General features: G+C 38.1%; 1 protein-coding gene across 1 annotated transcript in view; it reads right to left on the bottom strand.

Moving 5' to 3' along the window:
* Positions 1 to 11,125: 11,125 nt before the first annotated feature.
* Positions 11,126 to 23,549, bottom strand: part of TFEC (transcription factor EC) — a 36,291-nt gene continuing 23,867 nt past the window's right edge. Inside the window, exons 5-8 of the mRNA XM_075855042.1 lie at positions 20,737 to 20,793; positions 20,367 to 20,442; positions 17,451 to 17,598; positions 11,126 to 11,560 (exon numbers count right to left, since the gene is read on the bottom strand). Of these exons, the coding sequence (XP_075711157.1) occupies positions 11,204 to 11,560; positions 17,451 to 17,598; positions 20,367 to 20,442; positions 20,737 to 20,793 (638 nt within the window). The 3' untranslated portion in view covers positions 11,126 to 11,203. The remainder of the gene's footprint in view (positions 11,561 to 17,450; positions 17,599 to 20,366; positions 20,443 to 20,736; positions 20,794 to 23,549) is intronic.

The following is a 23,549-nucleotide window of genomic DNA, read 5'->3' on the forward strand; positions in this document are numbered from 1 at the left end:
GTCCTGACAATGAATATACATTTCCTCCAGCCGGGACGTGATGTGTATTCAGATTCCTGACCACTTCTCTGCACTTCTATGTGATTTACAGCACAGCACAGCGAGATCTCGCTGTGAATGACAGTTTACAGTGTAATGTCACGAGACTACGCCTGCTATGCTGTAAATCACAGAGAAGTGTCAGGAGTCTGAATACACATCACGTCCCAGCTGGAGGTAATGTATATTCATTGTCAGGACACTGCAGTAATGTTATAGTGTGTTTATGGGGCTGCACATAGTGATCTAGCTAAATCGCTATGTGCTGTGTAAATGAATGGAGAGAAGTGTATGACGCTGATTAGTCACTGATTGGTCAGCGTTATACACTTCTCTCCACAATGCCCACTTGGCCAAAAAGTTAAACATGCCCAGTTGTTCATTGAGAAACTCATTAGCATAAAACTAATATAGGTCATAAAATTATAGTTTTTCTAAATAAAAAAGCACTGCTGTAATCTACATTACAGTGTCGATCACATTATGTACAAGATAGGCCACTTATAATGTGGTGACAGAGCCTCTTTAACTGTTCAGATTGTAAACCTAAAATGTGGGGAATTGAACAGATTGGAGTATGATTAGATATCTGAATGTGGATAGGAATTATTACACGTGCAATAAAACATCTTTTATTCTTGCCCTTTGCTACAGTTAGAGAACTGGTGGTAGAGGAAGAAATAATGGCAAACAGATTTCTGTCTCTTGTAGAAGTATAGTTATTTCATTCTGTTTAGAAATGTATAATGAGAAAGATGAAACTCAGGAACCTTTTTTATTATAATGAAAAATATGATTTATTATAATACCGTATTTATATTATTATGACCTGAACAGTGGATATAACATTAATATTATTTTGGTTTAGTTTCCAAGGTAGCATTTTTCAGGCATCACAAAAAATTAAAAGGTCAATTTAATTTTCATTCCCTGAGCTGGTCATCATTGGATGAAAACAAATATTAATATTGGATAAAGATACACGCACAGAGATGAGCAGAGAGGTGCTGTCATCTGAAAATTACAATTTTATTTTCAGCAGGCATGCATTGTGATTCACTTGCTTAGGATATTAAGGTTTAATAATGCATTTTAAACTTTTGTTCTAGTTTAAAGTCTTTAAATATGTCATTCTTATTTTATATTACAATTCATTTATAACTTTGCATCTGTCATTTTCAAGGACATATGGTACAGATAGATTTATGAAAAGTTAGCCTGCATTCTAAGAAGGAATGAATTAACATAACTTTGTGAAGCTTTCTGTATATTAAGGAGCCTCGATCGCTACCAAAAATCTGTTTCAAACACTAGTCAACCATCTTTGCTTAAATATTAAGCAAGGTATATGACCTGTAGCCCTAAAAGATCACTCTCTTGCAGCAAAAGTAAAATCTATTAGCTGTCAGTGATGTGCCACAACCACAGCTCTCTCAAGGCACCTTTCTGTGGACACTATTAACATAACCCATCCATTAGCCATCCTCGCAGCAAATAACCTTGGGCTTATCAGGGTCATTCTAGAATCCCTTAGAGGAACATTAGGTGAATTTCTGTTTTTCGTCACTACTAGCAGTTGTCATAGTCTCTAAACTGAAACTGCTACAACTGAACTGCCATCAAATACATTTAATCCATGAATACTAATGAGTCAAAACACATAAAAGCACAAAGTTGTCATAATAATTGGTTACCTCTGGGGAAAAAAAGATTTCAAGAATGTGAGTACTTAATATTTAATGCTTACATTTGATTTCTTTTATGGATGCAAGTAACTTTTTAAAGTAAAAAATAAAGTTATGTTACACTGATACATTTCAGTCGAGGCAATATTGTATTACTATGTTTTGTCTGTTGTATACTATAAAGGTGCTGTATACAAGATGCATTGAAGGATTAGCTATAGTAAAAAGGTAAAATAATGCAGAAGTAATGTACCTTTAATATAAGAATAATTTATATCCAACAATGTTTTACCTCAGAGACTCAGTGAATGCTTATGCAGCCTTCAATTGTGTGAAACGTAAAGCAGAAGAGTGTTATTACTATCCCCAAAGTATCATTTTTCAGTAGGAAATGTTTGCTACACTAGGAAAAGAAATAAAAGATAGTCCTTAAAATATACTCAGGGAAATATTGGATCAGCATGATAAAATGCACATATTACTTCATTCATCATTTTGCATCCCTCCCAGGTGACATAGTGTTTGGACTGAGCCGTAGTGTTCAGAGAGAACCATTCACTCAATGATGAAATAGAAGACAGTCACATTGGAAGCATTGTTCCCGGTTTATATAAAATCAGCCCCCTTTCTACCAAACTGCCACCTCCTTCTGGTCCCCAACAATATTCACCCAGGTGCCAGGAAGCATTGACGTCATAATGTATATTACATTGCTGACAGGGGCATGCTACACTTAATCTCTTAAGCCTTAAGGGTACTACAGATTTTGGCCTTTAGGATTAGGTAAACTTTTTTTATTTTTACATCCATGTTGGCGTACGAGTTCTTGTTTTTTGCAAGATGCCATAATGGGTGTATATGTAAGATAGCATTTAGTTTAGCACCGTTTCTACTAGCCCCACCCTCCTCCTGCTCCCCAGCTTACTGACCTAAATTCACTTATGTGTAAGCGGCCTTATAAAAGTTTCTCTAATAACCAATCAATAATCAAACATGATGTATTAGGGAAACGCGGAAATTTGGCCAGTATGACACTGGAAAATGAGCTTCTAAAATGGGGCAGTCATGGGCAGTTATTTTAAGTAGTAATAGTCATTTGCAATGCTCGTAATGTTTATATGTTTAAATTCATTTCATGATAACGTAATAAAAAATAATGAATTATTTGAAAAATAAAGTAATTTCTTAGTGATTACAGACTGTTGCATGCAAGTGTAAATATAAAACACTTCTGATAGCCGGCAAGGCAAGCGACAAAGTTACACTATGGGCGCAATAACGAACGAAATGAAGAGTCATGTCCACATTAAAGTGGATGTCCTTGAAAGATAAAATGTCTGTATGATTGAATTGGATTTACCATATTAAATGTTTTTTGAAGTATGCTATTATCCAATATAATGTCTAGCAACATTTAACCTTGGCCTTCAAGAAAAAAAAAACTTTCAGGTGACACTCACTTTTTTGTCTCACAATGGATTATGCATTCAGTGTTTAATGTTCATCTTACAGTCACATTTTGTTTCATAGGACAATACACTGCACACAGCTTAATACGAGAGGTAATTTAAAGGGATCTATTGGTATCATAAATCAGGATAGGTCTGCTGGAGCAGTTTATGAATAGTAGTAAAACTCTGAACCTGAACTGCATCATTAGAATCAGGTGCCACATATTGTTATTTATAATTGTGTCTACTGAATGTCTATTAACTGTTACTAGGGACCGAATGTTCTACTTTGATGATGAAAGATTATTCATTCCCCTCATCGTAGCATAATTTGATATGTATTGTGCTATAGATAGGGCAAATATAGTGTTCCAGTATTTAATAGAATACTATGAAAAATGAAAAGGTGTTGTCACATTTGCAGTCTTTTAAACAGAGTACTGCTTCAATGTATTTTCAGAATCTGAACTGAATGTCTGCTGAATACAGGGTAGCATTTGGTAAAAAGGAATATTGTATTATATCAGCCGGTAAAAACTGTATGATGTAAGAGACTTGTGTAAAAAAGACAATAGTACTGTATTTTAGAATGATACCCACATTGTCCAACCAGAAAGAAAATTACAATTGCAAGCTCTCGTGGAAGAGATTCTAATAAAGGCGCCTCAAAAGGTTGCAATTGCAATTTTTAGCCAATAAAATAATCTTTTTTTTTTTAAATATATTTTTGTCTTTTTTTTGCCACAGAAAATCTAGCATCAGATTACCTACTGTAGCATTTAAAGGTTCTCCCATCAAAAAATGTTATGGCATATTGCTAGGATACGACGAACCATTCTGACATCTGTGACCCCCACCGATCAGAGTTCCCTTTGGAGTTTTTTTGGGCACATCGGTGCTACTGGCCACCCAGGGAATTGCAATACCTAGCCCTAGAGGATTGGTTGAATAAGTCTTTTAAGGTATTATCTGAAAGTTTAGGGAAATGGGATATTTCAATTTTGCTATGCCGCGATGTATATTTATGTTGGCGGTTCTCCGTAGCCTTCGGTGTTCTTTTAGTGTAAATATCTATTTATTCTGTTTGTGTAGCTTATATGCAGTTATATCTGCTTTAACACCTAATCTATTTTAGTATGCAGTTTTGAGGGCTCTCATTGAGTTGTCTCTGACTATTCTACTGTGATTATAGGCTTGATGTCAGCCAAAATTGAAATACACAGGTATTTTTGGGGTAATGTGGTTTAATTAATTAGTCCATAGCTGTAGGTTAATTGACTCTAAAATGCATTTGGTATAATACAAAACAGATTACCGATATATTATCTATCTATCTATCTATCTATCTATCTATCTATCTATCTATCTATCTATCTATCTATCTATCTATCTATCTATCTATCTATCTATCTATCTATCTATCTATCTATCTATCTATCTATCTATCTATCTATCTATCTATCTATCTATCTATCTATCTATCTATCTATCTATCTATCTATCTATCTATCTATCTATCTATCTATCTATCTATCTATCTGTCTGTCTGTCTGTCTGTCTGTCCATCATATCCTCTAAATTGCACTTGGCATAATACAAAATAGATTGCCAATTTATTATCCATCCATCCATCCATCCATGGCATCCATTTTTAAACCATGGTATCCTTGGAGTTTGCACCATGAGTGCCAGTGGGTCATTGTGCCTCCAAGCTAAAATGTTGTATTTTGAAGCAATATGTCACAACTGCTTGCGCTAATGACTTGTTGCTCTTGTGTAAGTCACTAGCACAGGAGAAGAGTGACTCACTATGAACTGCCACTGAGTGGCACCTTTTGGTGACTTTCTGTTAATGTGGGATTAACCCTCATGGGAGTAAACTACAGTGGATGGCTCTATTAGAAAGCAATTTTGCAGTCTGATTCTGTTATGGAGCCCCTCTCTAGGTTGACTCTATTACAGAGGTACTGTTGCAGACTGCCTCTGTTATTGTGGCAGTCTTTCAAGTTAGATTTGCTAGTAATGCATTGTTTCAAGCTGACTCTAAAATGGGGGAACAATTCCAGCCTAACTCTGGTATGGAGGCACTGTTGCAAACTGGCGTTGGCATGGGGGGGGGCATTGTTTCAGGTTGACTCTGTTACGAAGGCTCTGTTGTCTGCAGTCTGTCTCTTTTATGAAGACACTTTAGCTGGTACTGTAAGGAAGTGCCGGGGCCAACTATTTTTTAATGATATCCCTTTGGTTGACTCTTTTATGGATGTACCATTGCATCTGAAAAAATTACCATAGTGTGCCCAGAACAACACATACTGTATAGACATTCCTCTTCACTATTCCCTAATTTTGGTACTGGAGGGTATACACCCTTCTAACTTCTGCAACACTTCATGATGTGGCCAGACATGTGATTTAAAGAGGCTCTGTCACCAGATTTTGCAACCCCTATCTGCTATTGCAGCATATATGCGCTGCAATGTAGATTACAGTAACGTTTTTATTTTTTAAAAACGAGCATTTTTGGCCAAGTTATGACCATTTTTGTATTTATGCAAATGAGGCTTGCAAAAGTCCAAGTGGGTGTGTTTAAAGTAAAAGTCCAACTGGGCGTGTATTATGTGCGTACATCGGGGCATTTTTACTACTTTTACTAGCTGGGCGTTCTGACGAGAAGTATCATCCACTTCTCTTCAGAACGCCCAGCTTCTGGCAGTGCAGATCTGTGACATCACTCACTTCCTGCCCCAAGTCCTGCATCGTGTCGGCCACATCGGCACCAGAGGCTACAGTTGATTCTGCAGCAGCATCAGCGTTTACAGGTAAGTAGCTACATCGACTTACCTGCAAACGCTGATGCTGCTGCAGAATCAACTGTAGCCTCTGGTGCCGGTGTCCTCGCTCGTCCGACACGATGCAGGACCTGTGAGTGACGTCACAGCGTGATCTCTCGAGAACACGCTGTGTGTCTGCACTGCCAGAAGCTGGGCATTCTGAAGAGAAGTGGATGATACTTCTCGTCAGAACGCCCAGCTAGTAAAAGTAGTAAAAATGCCCCGATGTACGCACATAATACACGCCCAGTTGGACTTTTACTTTAAACACACCCACTTGGACTTTTGCAAGCCTCATTTGCATAAATACAAAAATGGTCATAACTTGGCCAAAAATGCTCGTTTTTTAAAAATAAAAACGTTACTGTAATCTACATTGCAGCACCTATCTGCTGCAATAGCAGATAGGGGTTGCAAAATCTGGTGACAGAGCCTCTTTAAGGAGGCACCCAACTCTACCACTCTGGACTTTCAACATGGATCAGGTCAACATCATAAGCACAACGCAGAAGTAGCACAACACTAATATGTAAGGCAACAACTACAGTACCGAGTAATTAGCTGTCAGTAATTCCAATAAAAACTATGAATAGTGAGTTGAGCATCTTTCACTAAGAGGTACTTGCATAGAAATGTTGAGAAACACTTATCTACAGTACTTTGACACAAAGTGAAGTACTACTTGGCTTTTAATTGGGCATTAGTTTTCTCTGGAATGGTGGGTTGATTTTTGATGGTGGGTTGATTTTTTTAAACTTTTTTATGCAAATGTTCCAAACAATTATTATAAAAACCAATGTGCATACAATTTTATAGCTTTTCGTAGACGTTATTTTGTTGAGCTTCTTGCTAAGCACTGTCTAGTTTGATAGTTCGTTGTTGGTAATTTCTTTAGAACTCAGGATTTTCTGCTGCTGATTAGACATATCTAGTAAATGCAGTACTGAAATGCAACTTAATATATCATTAGAAATTTTAACAGAGCTGTACAATAAACTATTTCTTTAAAAGCATTTTAATACCAATATCGATGACTATATGGTCATATCATCTGTTTACAAACACATGTAGTATAAAATTGTTTTAAATTTATAAAATAGAATATTTGAATAGTCAGTATAAAATGTAAGCATAATAATACTGTACAGACATAAAAAAAAATCACCAAAAAAATAATGAATTGAAGGTGTCCCAAAGGTTTGTGCCGAATGTCTCTGGCTGCTCTACCATTTGCCTTGTTTGTTTAATGACATTTACGTTGTGTTTTACACATATATTACAATAAAAAGGAAAAAGTAATGCCACATACACCATAAAAATATGAAAATCAAGAAAATAAACAAAGTCAGAAGTACATTAGTATTGAAAATAACATTACGGACAGACATGGTTATGTACAAATATGGAGAATTTACAAACTGATAAAAAATAGACATTCTTATTTATTACCTGACTCTTAGCCATTTTCCTGTCATTATCTGTTAACAAAATGTAGGTTATTCATTTTAAAACCCATTTTGTTTACTACGGTATATTGTTTTTTCTTTTCTTTTTACAATATTCAATGGAACAGATAAAATATAAATGGAAAAGTATTTCTTTCTGTAATTCTCAATTTCCCTATGCTCCAACTGAATGCAATGAGATCCATTAATGGACTGCTGGGCTAGGGCTAGTTAAGAAATGCAGTATACTATGCATTTTAGTGGCCCAAACAAAAAGACAGAATGAACCCATTAATTGGAGACCAAAACATGTTTTTTGGACAGAAGAAAACATAGTTGATACACACATTTTAGGGAAAAATAAAACTAGTACATAATTTGAGCACAAAATAGTAACTGTATTGATGTACATATATTCGATAAATGTAAAAACAGGCTTCCTGTATACCATACACATAAATGTTCTTCAAAAAGTGTTCTGAGGAATGTATATTTATATTGTTAACATATACAGTTTAGATGCTATGGACACCTTTGCACTGACATTATTATCAAATTGTTTCTTTTCTTCCAAAATGCAAAATTAGGAACATTCTAAATGGTTTTAATTAAAAATTTACCATGTTGACATTGTAGAGTCTGATTGTAGCCTGAAACTTAGTGCAACTTTTGTTAACTCAAGGTCACATATGTAACATATGTAAAAATATTTTTTTCCATGTCAAAGGGGTCCATAACCCTTAAGTTAGATTCTCGTTAGTCAGCAATAAGTCTTAAAATAAATATATAAAAAAAAATACATAAAAAAAATTCTAAAAACATTTTCTTGAAATACTTCTAAAACAATTACAAAACTGTCTATGAGGAGCTAAATGCCCGTATGGAATTATTATTGCTTAAATACATAAACTTAGAGTTTGAGAAAGAATTTTAGCTACTAAACAGTTCTTGCCATAAGGTATCTAGGAGCTCTGGCACACACCTAAGGGCATGTGAAATGAATATATTGAAGGCTTTTTTACTTGTGGAAATTTATCTATGACTTTAAACTGCATAATAAATATGGACCACACTATAAATTATATTTGGAAAATACTTGTTTAAGACACATTAGCTTAAATATAGCCTCTGGTATCTAAAGATTTTCCTAGGAAAATGCATCGCAATTTGTTTGAGTCGATTTATTTCGTTATTTCTACTGTTTTACTGAGATTTTAGGATTTTGATGTTATTACGTGCTTCTGTATATCACTGAGCAGCTATACAGAGTTTGTGATATCAAGAGCCAGATTTTTTCTTATAGGAATGTTTGCATTTATTTAGAATATCTAGATCTGCCTTATCTATGAAACCATTATGCCTGCTTCCATTGTTGAGGTGGTATCGAAATTGAATGATGCAATGTTTTCCAATGACATAATGGCTGACTGAAAGCAAAACAAGAACAAATAATCATTTTTCAATGCCAGATAATATCATAATTACAATGTCATGATTATAACACCATACCTACCATTACATTTGCTCCATCCCCAATTGGTACTCAAAAAGATAAAAGGAACCTGGAGCATTTTTCGCTGAATTACATACAAAATCATTATGTCCTCATTGTTCCCCATATTATGCAAATTTTAGGTTGTGTTTACAGTTCAGTAAAATAATTCCTAAAACAAAAAAAATTGGATATGCAAAATTACGCTTCTTAGCTTGTTTCAGTTTTTTGTATGATAGGGCTGCAGTTAAAAATGCAGAAATGATCTCTCATTGTAAACTCATGAGCTCACAACCGTACTAATCCTAAACCTAAATTAATGTGTTTCCACATGGGGGGCCAAATCACAGCAAACAGTGCTTCTTGGGGAAAACTTGTTTAGTTATACAGCATACAATGAACCCTAAAGCAATATAAACTCATTTAAAAAAAAAAAAACTCTGTATAAAATAAGGCGATATGTGTTGCCCCATTAAAATGCATTTTTACCATATTCAGGATCCCTGTGATATGAATCCCAAATATTGTTGTGAGCTTAAAGCAATGTTTATCCTCTTGACTAAAGTGTTTAGAAAAGAATCAGCAAAAACGTATGGTATTTTTATTTGCATAAATAATAGTTAGTACTTTAGGCAAATATTTTGAACGTTTTATAATATTATCTAGGTCAATATACAATAAAGCTAATAATTGCCTAAAAAGTTTCATTTGTATGGGCCTATCAATAACTGGTCGGTGTCTGTAAATCCCAGTAACGTATTTTCTAATCTTCTTGGTGTTTAAAATGTAGTCTTAGTGAATGACGCAGCTTGTGGTGACCAGGCAGCTCTGTGTGACACAAAATTTACAATCCAGTACATATTCTACAGAAGTACTGAACAGCAATTGGGTCTTGGTGACATCACAACCAAACTGCATATAGCCTTATTAGAAACAGCTAGTATTCACGTACTGTCTTCATAGACTATAGTGAGTTACTTAACCAGGGGTGTTTTATCTAACAGTACAAATGTCCTATAGTATCTATTAATACTAATGTTACTTTTAAAGCTGCACTTGTGTTGTGTAATTGATTGGTACAGGGATGCAGGAGCGCCACCTGTTGGGGGAAAGTAACAGACAGCTTCCTTCGAAAACAAACGCAATTATTTTTTTGTCGTGATTGCATTGAAAAGAATGACACACAGGCTGAGCTCCACATTTATCACATCTCTGGCCACTTTTTCTTATAAGTTCTATACTATGTAGCTTATTTACTAAAGATTTCCGGTACTTCCTAGCATAGCTCAGTAGCTGCACCGTATTTCATCAATCAGCGTGCACTGAGGTAAGGTATATGGCGCACTGTACACAAAAATTCCATACTGGTGTGTCGTTTAGCGGTACACAATGGTTGGTAAATATGAATTAAAACTTATGTAGCCAAAAAGAGGAGACGTTTAATCTTCTTAAACTTGTGCTAGAGAAATGGCAACTGTTGTTATTTTTTTTCTTAACTAGATTTCGTACATCGGGCTCACTGCTTATTATACAGTATTACAATATGACAAACTACCATAACACAGTGGTCCCCAGGTGACAGTATGCATGGAGCATAAACTAAATTATTAATGCTCTAATGAGTTATTGAAAGCTGATTGTTCAAAACTGTTAAAATGATGCCGTACAACAGGGCAGCAGAAATATAAAATTTCAATTTCCTCCTGAAAATCCGAGCCAACTATGAAATTAGAAAAATGGAAATAAGTTCTTCACATTTTAAAGGCCACAACATTTTCATTATTCTGGAGTGTAAGAATGGTACTTTTTACAGTAAATATCTGTTTCTATGGCTCTTCAATGAACCTTAATTAAATTTGCTAACAGGATGATCCATTTACCAAAGTAGCAAAATAGCAACTTAATTACAAGTGGGAAATGTTATATTGTCATATTTATGCACAAATTCATTAAGGCTTTTCCACCCAGTCACCAGGTAATTTTTCGCCCCAAGGTAAACATGTTGAGCAGTATTTACTAATTGGAGCTATAATAGTGGAAAATCATTCAGGCCCATGTAATTTAATGGGTGTAAAGTATAATATACAAACATGTCACTTTGACATTCATGTTTTAGAGAACGGAGTTCTTCATCCTGCACTTTTTCCCTGCACTAAAAATAGCTTTTCCTTTTAGTCTCTTTGTAAGTTTTAACATAGGACAAGTCCTGATAACAGGTTGCTGGTTGCGTATTACTGTCTTTAGGGTCTGGTCAATGTGTTCATAGGTCATCGCCATCATCAGTGCTGAAACTGCTTCTTCTGCTGCTTCCTTTGGAAAGGTCAGGTGACGTTGCAGACAGAAAAGGGTCTGTTCCATATGGAGACATTTCTTCTAACATCTGTTCCTTTAAAGCAGCACTGAAAGATAGATCTGTAAAATGTGAGAGTGGATCAGAAAATCCTGTTGATCCATCACATAAGTCATTTGATTGTCCAATAGACAATGGTAGCTGATGAACGTAATCTTCTGACATATTTTCTCCATATGTTTGTTGCTTGATGACTTGTGAAGCTAATTCTACTGTACACATTGCCGGCATTGGCAAACCATGAGCTCGGGCTTGTATTTCAAGTTCCTACAAGGAAAAAATTGTAATATGCATTATTTTTTTTTCCTTTTAGCAAATAAAATTTTTAAATAGTAGTGCTGACAAAATCTAACATTATTTTTTTTTAAATTACAAGAGTAAGATAATTTATTAAAATGTACGTGTTATTTAAAGAGGATCTGTCATCTCTTCTGCCATATGTGTTAAATATTTGCCCTCAATTCACATATCCAATAAATCAAGGTCTTGGTAACCCAAGATATTCAGCTGGTAGGATTGACAAAACAGTAGTGATAAATACTTGCACTTTTATTAATATAATAATTCTGGAGAATATTTTCTTAAACTCTATAGTCTTCTGTTCCTCTGACAGTGATCCTGCAAATGTTTGAATAAAATGGTAACTGGGTGTTACCATTTTCCTTGTCAATGGGATATGTGCCTACACACTCTGACATGGTTCAATGAGTACTGACTATGTCTGAATTTGTAAGGCAGGGGTGTCAAACACATGACCCGCGGGCTGCATGTAGCCATGAGGCTGTCATCTGTGGCCCGCTGGGCACAGAAGCTCCCTCGGGAGAGAACTGGCTAAAGGAGGAGCGCGCCGGCGCTCCTTCATGACGCTGCTGGATCGTTGGTGGTAGGTGAGAAATGGCCACACAGACCCCTGTAGATAGCGCCCCACACACCCCACCCTGTTGACAGAGCTACACATCCCCCTCACTGTAGTTAGCTCCATTAGGGCTCCCTCTAGGAGTGGAATACCCTGCCCGAGCGTTGACAATGCTCTGGCTGAGGAATCTGGTCCAGGAGCATCCCTTGACGTCACTGTCCATATATGGACAGTGACTTCAGGGGATCCTGCAGCAGAGGTCTCCCAGGCCAGAGCGTTGGCAATGCTCTGGCTGCAGATTCCACTTTTAGAGGGAGCCCCAATGGAGCTATCTATGCACTATCTATAGGGGGATGGTACTATCTATAGGGGCTGTGTGTGGGGCATATCTATAGGGGTGTGTGTGTGGCACTATCTACAAAGGGGTATGTGGCTCTATGTACATGTGGTTGTGGGTGGCACTATCTACAGAGGGCATTGTGACATTATCTTCAGAGGGCATTGTGGCACTATCTACAGAGGGTACTGTGGCACTAACTACAGAGGGCACTGTGGCATTAGCTACAGAGGGCAATGTGACACCCTCTACTGAGGGCACAGTGGCACTATCTACAGAGGGCACTGTGGCCCTATCTACCTAGGTCACTGTGGCATTATATACAGAGGGCACTGTGACATTATCTACAGAGGGCACTGTGGCACCATCTACAGAGGGCACTGTGGCACTATCTACAGAGGGCACTGTGGCACTATCTACAGAACTCAATGTGGCACCCTCTACTGAGGGCACTGTGGCACTATCTACAGAGGGCACTGTGGTACTATCTACCTAGGGCACTGTGGCATTATCTACAGAGGGCACTGTGACATTATCTACAGAGGGCACTGTGGCACCATCCACAGAGGGCACTGTGTCACTATCTACAGAGGGCACTGTGGCACTATCTACAGAGGGCACTGTCGCATTATCTACAGAGGGCACTGTGACATTATCTACAGAGGGCACCGTTGCACCTTCTACAGAGGGCACTGTGGCATTATCTACAGAGGGCACTGTGACAATATCTACAGAGGACAGTGTGGCAATATCTACAGGGGCACTGTGGAAATATTTACAGAGGGCTCTGTGGCACTATCTAAAAAGGGGCTGCCGAATGTTGACATTCTTGTGTCTGCCTAACGCTGCCAACTGAGCAGCCAGACTGCATTTAGCGACACTAAAACTGGAAAACTGGATTGTTAAAATAAGCACGTGGACTAATCGAGCAAATTTCCGTTAAGTTTAAACATAATGGTATTATAATAGTAAAGTAGTCAGGGCCGGCACCATGTTTACTCACGGCGGCAGTAAAATTGTAGAAAACGTCACCTTGTGCCCCCATATAGAAGTTAGGCCCCCAGTTTGTACTCCCATAAATTTAGAACCCTCTGTAGATAGTGCCACACAGACCCCCTCCCTGGTGGTGCCACACTGCCCCCCTCCTTGTAGGTAGCGCCTTTGGGTTCCCTCTAGTAGTAGAATCCCCAGCCAGAGCATTGCCTATGCTCTGGCTTGGGATTCCGCTTCAGGAGAAACCCCTGATGTCACTGTCCATATATGGACAGTGTTGTCAGGGGAAACCCCAGAGCCATAGTCCCAGGCAGAGCACTACTAGCACTCTGCCTGGGACTCCTGCTCTACTCCTGACATCACTTTCCATATATCGATAGTGATGTCCGGAACAGAGTTGAAGTCCCAGGCAGAGCGCTAGTAAAGGCTCTGCTCTGGTACTCGAACTCTGGGAAAGACCCTGACATCACTGTCCATATACGGCTAGTGATGTCAGGGGCAACCCCAGAGCCAAAGTCCCCGGCAGAGCACTACTAGCACTCTGCCTGGGACACTGCTCTGCTCCTGACAACAATGTCCATATATGGACATTGATGTCAGGAGCTTTCCCAGAGACAAAGTCCCGAAGCAGAGCCGCTAGCACTCTGCCTGAGACTCCTTCTCTCCTCCAGACATCACTGTCCACATATGGACAGTGATGTCAGGGGCTTCCCCAGAGACTTAGTCCTTGAGCAATGCCGCTAGCGCTCTGCCTGGAACTCCTTCTCTCCTCCTGACATCACTGTCCATATACGGCTAGTGATGTCAGGGGCAACCCCAGAGCCAAAGTCCTGGGCAGAGCACTACTAGCACTCTGCCTAGGACACTGCTCTGCTCCTGACAACACTGTCCATATATGGACATTGATGTCAGGAGATTTCCCAGAGACGGAGTGCCAGAGCATAGCTGCTTGTAGCGCTCTGCCTGGGACTCCTACTCTTCCTCTGACATCACTGTCCATATATGGACACTGATGTCAGGGACTTCCCCAGAGACGGAGTCCCTGAGCAGGGCCGCCAGCGCTCTGCCTGGAACTCCTTCTCTCCTCCTGACATTACTGTTCATATATGGACAGTGATATCAGGGGCTTCCCCAGAGATGGAGTCCCGGAGCAGAGCTGCTAGCGCTCTGCCCGGGACTCCTTCTCTCCTCCCGACATCACTGTCGATTTAGTGACGACGGCAGCGACAGCGTAGCTGAGTGGGCCCCACCAAGTGTAGTGTGCACCGGGACTTGCCCGGATTCGCCGAGTGCTGACGCTGGCCCTGAATGTAGTATTGTTATAGTGATGTAGTAAAATTATAGTAATGTAGTATTGTTATAGTAATGTATCATTATAGTAATGTAGTATGGTTATAGTAATGTAGTATTGTTATTACGGTAATGTACTACTATTGTAGTAATGTAGTATTGTAGTAATATAGTATTGTTATAGTAGTTCAAATAACTAATTGATCAACAGTAACTTTGTATTGTATCAAATTTAAAAGTAATGTCTGTGCGGCCCATTTACCCGGCCAATTTTGAGACCCCAGGTGTAGGGAGACATCCATTTGACATTAGGAATGTTGACTCCCAGTTGTCAGTTTATTCATACATTTCCAGGAGGGATAACAGAGGATCAGCACAATACAGAGTTTTAAGAAAAGGTGCTCCAGAATTGCTATTTTATGGCAAATACAATTATTTTTTAAAGCAGAAATATCAGGAGAGCTCTTTAAACAAATTTCTGACGTCATAGAGATGGAATTGGTGGGTATTGGACCTGAGACCCCCACCAATGACTGAAATGAAGGAATACTAGCACTTTGCTGAGTACCATACCCCTGTGGTACCTGACGGCTCTTGACAGCATGAAGAGGGTTTAAGGCAGACCACAGAATGTATATCACCTATTTTCAGTTCTCTGTATGTCACTGAGGTCACTGAGGAAAGAACAGCAGCTGTAGGGGCATAGCATTTGGCAAAGTGCTTGTGTTGCTGCATTCTAGTAGTCAGTGTGATTCTCAGGGCCTAGACCTGCACCAAAAAAACCCTGTACCTTTTAATAATATGTCAATACAACTAAATGCCTGCCGGCAAAATAAGCCCTCTTTTCCAACTATAATGTAAAATAAATTAAAAAACTTTATTGTGCTATATAAGCAAGAGACAAACCACATAGAAATTAAAAGAACTATGTGTGCTGCTGGAATTAATCTGCGTAGTGCAATATGCGATAGTGTGTAGATGTTCAAAGTGTCAGCGGCTGCAGAACGCTGCACTCAAACTATTAGGTCAATACCAGAAACCAGCAGTTGAGCATGTTTTTAAAAATTTCAGAAAAGCCCCCCCGACATGTTTCACTACGGATGTAGCGTCTTCAGGGGTATCGGGGCTAGTGACTCTGTAGATAGTCACTAGCCCCGATACCCCTGAAGACACTACATCCGTAGTGAAACATGTCGGGGGGGCTTTTCTGAAATTTTTAAAAACATGCTCAACTGCTGGTTTCTGGTATTGACCTAATAGTTTGAGTGCAGCGTTCTGCAGCCGCTGACACTTTGAACATCTACACACTATCGCATATTGCACTACGCAGATTAATTCCAGCAGCACACATAGTTCTTTTAATTTCTATGTGGTTTGTCTCTTGCTTATCAGACCGAACAATACCCCAATTTATACTAGTGGTCCTAGTGACTAATATAACAAAACCATCTCTGTTCGAGGGTCCATGTTATTTTACTATGCTTAACTGTTATATGTTGTTTTTGTGTCTAAATTGACTTTAATAAAGACTGTTTGTATTTTTTCAAATACTTGGTCGTGACTTGCTTCTTTTTCTGGTTTTGTCTCTTGCTTATATAGCACAATAAAGTTTTGTTAATTTATTTTACATTATAGTTGGAAAAGAGGGCTTATTTTGCCGGCAGGCATTTAGTTGTATTGATTGTCCATGTGCCCACCAACTATTGGGGTCTCCTTTTCTGTTTTTATTAATAATATGTAACTCTAATATATAACTGAATATACATATACAGTATGTTTGTATGTGTGTGTGTTTTAAAGGGGCTCTGTCACCACATAATAAGTGATTGGTCAGCGTCATACACTTCTCTTTACAACGCCCACGTGGTCAAAAGTAAAAACACTCCCAGTTGGGCATTAATAAAGTCATTAGCATAAAGCTAAAATAGGTCATAACGTGGTGAAACTTGATAGTTTTTCTAAATAAAAAGCACTGCTGTCACCTACATTACAGCGCCGATCACATTATGTAGAAGATAGGGCACTTGTAATGTGGTGACAGAGCCTCTTTAAGTGCTACATTTATTTTAAATTGGTGTCCTTGATTCTTAGCGACTAAAAGGTTTCAAGTCAAACTGCTACTAATTGAGAAATGTCAGCGTACATTCATCTAAGTGATCTTTATGAAACGATAAACACATAGGCCCACATTTATGCTGTTTAATGGTTAGACAGCGTAAACTTAGACCAGGCAGTCACATAATGTGCCAAATTTACCACAGTGGTGCACATTGCATGATCATTTTGGCCCATCTTGCATGGCCTATAAGACACTTTTCTCTTCCTTATACCACCTTTGGTTTGGCGTATTTTGCAACCGTATTTTGTGCCAGGTTTTTTTGGGCGCCTTGATGGTGCATTTTAAACCACACACCGTTTCCTGTAAAACATGCCACTTTTTCAAGACACTTTTAAAAAGTGGCTTGTGAGGTGCGCACATCAAAAATGTACGAAATTGTGCAATTTTTCACCAAAATTTGGTGCATTTTTTACGCATTCTAGACCTAGACACAGTGGTAAATATGCCCCATTTTATCGCTACAAATAGCTCTAGCAGGTAATGGTTATTATAAATAAATATGTAGTAGCAAAATAGATGAGGAGCATTTCTAGAATATAAGAACTTTTTATACTTAACTAACCTGAATACGCAGTAGCAATCTTCTGTTGGCTTGTTCTAATTTTTTCTGTCTGTGTTCTAATTCTCTACCTCTTTGTTGTTCTTTTTGTAGCCACTTGATGTATTCAACTGAAGCTTTTAAAATAGTTCCTTTGTTCCAGCGCATATCACTGCAAAATGGCGAAATAACCTTTTCACAATTGTGCACATCAGCAGAATTCATAAGAACTTACAAAATCTTTTACATTAACCTGAAATAATGATTTACATGACTATTATTCACTGTTAGATATTATTGCTTCTGAATGGAAATTTTAATAGAATAGTTAAGAACTCCTTATATAGTAAAATTGATCCTGGAATGAAAATATGTGTCAAAAGAAACTAATAGAGAGACTTTTTGTGAGAGCGCTAAATGTATTATGATTCCACCATTACAGTTTTTATATTTTAAGTGAAAATTGCTTTTATTATTAACTTTGAGATTAAAATCTATGTGCAGTACTTATACATTAATGGAGAAGAAAATGTACATTGCCAAGGACTTCAGATTACATTTTCAAAGATCATTTTAAGTATAATATTCTTTATATTTGACTCTTTTCATGAAAGGGAGAATGTTTCATTGTTAAAATAAAATAAACTATATTCTCAATAGTGATTCTTACTTAAAAGTGTACATAATATCAAAGTATAACATCAATGGAAACTACTACTCAGCTGTTTATTTTAGCTATATGTTAAGGCCATCATACCTAATGTATTGAGTAATAAAGAGAAAATTCTAGAACACAATGGGGAAGCTTTAATAAAAAAAAATATTAAAATACACAATATGGCCAAAAGTATGTGGACACCCTTTCTTATTATTGAGAAAAGGTTTTCACCAAACAGGTGTAATACATCAAGCACACAGCCATACAATTTCCATAGACAAACATTGGTGGTAGTAGTATGAGTCGGAATGAAGAGCTCAGTGATGTTAATTGTGGCCCTGTCATAAGATGCCGCGTTTCCCGCAAGTCAGTTTGAGCAATTTCTGATTGGTTAAATTTGCTCCTGTGAACTATAAGTTACATTATTGTGAAGTGAAAGTGTCTAGAAGTAACAATAACTCAGCCATGAAGCCGTAAACCACGCAAACTCACATAGCGGGCCACAGAGTGCTAAAGCACATAGCGCGTAAATATTGCTTATCCTCTGTTGCAGGAGCGGACACAGAAGAAGAAGGCCCATGTGCAAGAACAGTATTTGGGTCTGTAATAGCTCACCACAAATAGCTCATCACAAAGCATCCACCTGTTTTTTCCAGTAATCCACCAGTAATGTTGAGCTATAGACAGTAGGAAGATGTTAGCTGTTTATAAAGAGGCAGTGGGTCCCCTTACCCACTGGGCCCCTGTGCAGCTGAACAGGTTACAGCAATGATATGTCTGTCCCTGCTCTGTAGCATCACTCACTTAAAAGTTCCAAACTGCATCTGGAAGTGACATCAGCATAGGAAATGTGCGTTGGAAGCTTCATGAAATAAGCTTCCATGGTCAAGCAAAAGATCCCCATGCGCAATACCAAGTGTTGGCTAGAGTGGTGTAAAGCATGGTGTTCTCTTGAGTGATGAATCACGTTTCACTATCTGGCAGTCTGATGGACAAAATTGGGTTTGGCAGATGCGAGGAGAACACTACCTACCAAAATAAATAGTGCCTTCTGTAAAATTTGGTAGAGGAGGGATACTGGTCTAGGGCAAGTTTTCAGGGTTTGGCCTAGGGCCCTTATTGAGAAGTCGAACAAGCTCATATAGGTGTGAGGGTCAGGTGTTCCCATTTTTTTGGACACATAGAGTATGTATAGGTACTCTTAAATGTGCATGGTAGTATCAACAGAGCTGAAGACAAGAGGATGTTTCTGGTCGGGGGAAGGCAAGCAGAACTTTTGCTTATCAATAAAGATATTTTTTAGGAATATGGCAATGGAGCAGCTTGCATACCTTCTCAACTATAAAAATTGTTAGGGACTGTTCAGATTCTCAGACTGCTTAAGGATAGGAAACAAAGAGGGTTGGCCCCACTAAAAAAAAACAGTTCAAATTGTCATAGATTGAAATCGTCAATTAATGGGAGGTATGTATGAATTTCTACTTCAAAAAATTTCTAATGTTATTTTGAGTCTAACAATTTCTGAATAAGACTCCAAACGTTTCAAGCTTAGAGAAGTTGTCTTCATGGGACAAGCAGGGTCATAGCAGAGGTAGCAGTCGCACCCAGGCCCTAAGCCTGAGGGGGCCCAACAGTCCCTCAACTGCATAAGAAGCCACTGGTATTATAATTGATATTTGTTCGGTGTGGGCTCTGTTATAGATTTTGCATTTGCACCCAGGAGCTTCAAGTTGCGCCACTGGAGTCATCCGCTATAAAATAATTTATGGTTTTAAGTTTTTTTAAAGAAAATTCCCCTCCAGATTTGTACACATATAGGAAACTGTATCACTCTTATAACTTGATTTACTGAATTTTGCCTTGACTTATGCATTTGTGTCAAAAATGCTCTACAAAATACATCCTCCCACTGTTAGTAACTCTACACCCCTTAAATCCTCTCTGTTTATATAATGTCTGCGGGGGAAAGCGTGAAATAGACATAAATAAGTGCACCTCTGTCCTACTCTTAAGTGCATGGCTTGCTTATATATGGTGACTACAAGAGGAAGCACTTGGTGATCAGCGTGGTCAGCAAGACACCATGTATTTTCCTTTGTAGTATAAATTCAGATACAATGAGCAAGTAGGTTGAAGGGAGGTTCTCCTATTACCTGTCATCTTGACATGAACAGAATTAATAGTTTTTTTTCTTGGTATGATTATAAGTCTAATACTGAACCATCCTAGATATATATTAAATGTTAGAAATAAAGTAAGAAGAGAATTTACTGTAGACTCACGGATCATTTGACTTTGGGATCAGTGTTCCGAGTTCTTTAATCCTGTAGTTAATATTATAACGTCTTCTCCGTTCAACTGAAAAACAATGAATATTTCATGAGGGTTTATTCCAGCCTAGATATCCAAGATCCCTAGATATTTATCTGTAATTCAATTAATGTATATTAAAGCAGCAGTTTATTTGGACATTTTTTACCAAATTATTATATGGTATTAGCACAAAAATATATGGAGATTAAATAAATGAAGAGTGCACAAATGCTATGCTAAAGTTTACAGTATGACTATTAAATTATAATACAGTGGTGATGCTAACATAAGTTTATTAGGAACAATAACCCCTATTCTGTAAGATGTGGAAGTACTTACTAAGGTTATGATTGTCCTTCTTCTGTCTCTCTTTTGCCATTGCTCTTGTATCCGGTTCTTTAAAAAAAAACAAAAAAAATATAAAAACTTTAACATATATTCAACACAATATTTTAAAAGTACCTAGAAGCAAATTAGCACTGGCAGAATGTTTTGTAGTCACATTGTCACGTGATATGATAAAATAGCCACATAATAATAATAATAATAACAATATTAATAATTGCTTAATGGTTTTTCCATCAGCAAAACCCCATCTCTGGCTACAAACTTACTTTAGGGTAAATGTAGTATAAAAGTAACGATCTACCTTTAGAGCTACTTTTCAAGCACTTGTTCACCTTGCAACACTACTGCTACACTTTTTTTTACAACTCTTTTATTATAGGAAATAAAACACAGTTGTATACATATACTTAAACAATCTTTATGAAAAAAAAAAATTTATCAGGCCAAATGTACTTCATACAGTATATTTACAGCTATGGCTAGTTCTGGCCATACACCAGAGATTTTAGACAGACGAAGAGTCTGATTTACACAATTTTGTGCAAAATATCTATGCCTTTTCGTGACCCGGATCAGCATAACAGACAGTGACCAAAGGCAGATTTGTCTGGTCATTGTTGTATGCAGCCGATGGCAACACCTTAAAAGTTGTCAGTTCTGTCCGTTCCAAATGACAGATATTCATGCCATCAATAAAAGGCATGCATAGGTTACATTGGCGATTTGTCGTACTTAGGGCATGTTCAGACATGGCGTAATTTTTCAGCTGAATATGTTGCTGCGAATGCAAATTTCCGCAACAATGCAAAGGCTGAAATCCGTGGTGAAATTCTGCTGCTTCACCGCAACAGAATGCACATGCTGTGGAGTGAAAATTCTGCACCACAGCCTAAATTCCGCACTGTTATTTTCCGCAATGTCTGACCTGTTTCCTAAAAATGTATAGAAACCAATTTAAAAAATTACTGCTGCAGATTTCCACTGCGGACTGTCCGCAGCGCCATTTAACAGCAATTCCGCCACATCTAAATGTGCCCTTACTTAGGTTCCTTTTACACAGCCAGATTTGAGCCGTAAAAACAATCGTTGATCGGTGGCGCTCGTTTGCTCCTTTTACAAGGACTATTAATCAGTTATGTATGGGGATGCGCGATCGTTACAACAATCGTTCGTCTCCATACATTTCCATCATGTCGGCACCGCAGATGTGCTGCAGACTAGCGACCATTTTATTAAAATAAACTAGTAGATCAGCCGATGAACAAGCGTTTGCTCGTTCATTGGCTGCTTGTTGCCCTGTTTACACAGGGCAATGTTTGGGAACGAGCGTTTATGTAAACGCTTGTTTGCCCGATCATTGACCGGTATAAAAGGACCTATACTCACAGACCAACCATGAACAACAAGTTGTGCAATAAAACAGCCGTCTAAAATTCCTAATGTATGGCCAGCTTTACATGTTTAAAAGGTATTGGTTTATTCTTTTAATACAGCAGTCTGTTCTACTATATACGTAGTCTGCTTACTATATAAAAGTTTGTAATGTCTGTGCAGCAAGATACTGATAATTAAAACATTATGTACAATGATGAACATGCTGAGTCAATTCTACGTATTATGCCTTTGTTAAGCACCTTGTTCTGCATGTTTGACATGAAAGGTACAACAGGGCTGCATATTTGACAATGCAGATGATGAACAGAGTTGAATGAAGAAAATAGCAGAAAATTAAATCCACATTGTGTGTGTTTTCCATTCATTAATAATAAAATAGTTACCAATAGAAAAATATGCAGTAAAGCTTGACAAGCTAAAAAGAAATGTATATTTAATTTACAGTGGATTACTTAATCGGGTTGTCTCATAAAGTCAAACCCTGTCGATAGGGCCTGTTACTTAAAATCCTGGGACTTAAAATCAGCCTTGGCATTTTTAAGCACACAGGCCCACCACAGGCCATACGCAGCCGCCAGTGTTGGGCAGGAGTACATGGGACCACCTTTCAGCTATACAGGACATGGGGAGATTTATTAAAACAGGTGTAAATGAAAGAGGAATAGCTCCAACTCCAACAAATCCACTGCTTTTCCACGAGAATAATGAACATGCTCATTATTCTAGAGGATATTTTTTTGCAGAGCGGAAAAAAATTCAAGCAGACTTCTTTCCGCTGCATGTGAATGGGGTATTAAATAGCCCACTCACTTGTAATGGATGCAGAGTGTTAGTGGATTTGACAGGGATTTAGGTGTGGAATCAGGGACTTAGTCCTAATCAAATCATGATTACGTGATCATGGCCTAACACCTAGGACACATGCGCATGCACACCACTCACATCTAGGACACATGCACACCACTCACATCTAGGACATGCCACTAGTACATTACAAGAAGACACAAAACTCACTCATATTTGTGCTCAGGGGGCAGTAGAAAGAGCAAACCCATCACTGATTGGCTGATGCTCAGCCAACTAGCGTTAGGTTTGATTTGTACATGCAGACTGGGCAGGTACTGATTCTCCTTTTCCTCTGCAGTGCCAGAGATGTGCGCTAATGAGCAAGGCATCAGTGCAGAAAACAAGTCTAGAGCTGATTAGCTGTGGCTTGGCCAACAAGCACTATACTTCACCTTGTATTGGCATGCGCTGTGCAGCCGAGCAGAGTACAGTGTGTGCCCAAGTAGTATAAGGCAATGGCGCATCCGAGAAAGTTAGTTAGAGACTGGTAGTGATGTATAACTACATAACTATATCTAGAGGGATGTCAATCAGGCCTGGAAAGGTGGGTTTGGAGACAGGAC

The sequence above is a fragment of the Rhinoderma darwinii genome, chromosome 3 (assembly GCF_050947455.1).
Source record: "Rhinoderma darwinii isolate aRhiDar2 chromosome 3, aRhiDar2.hap1, whole genome shotgun sequence".
NCBI lineage: Eukaryota > Metazoa > Chordata > Amphibia > Anura > Rhinodermatidae > Rhinoderma > Rhinoderma darwinii.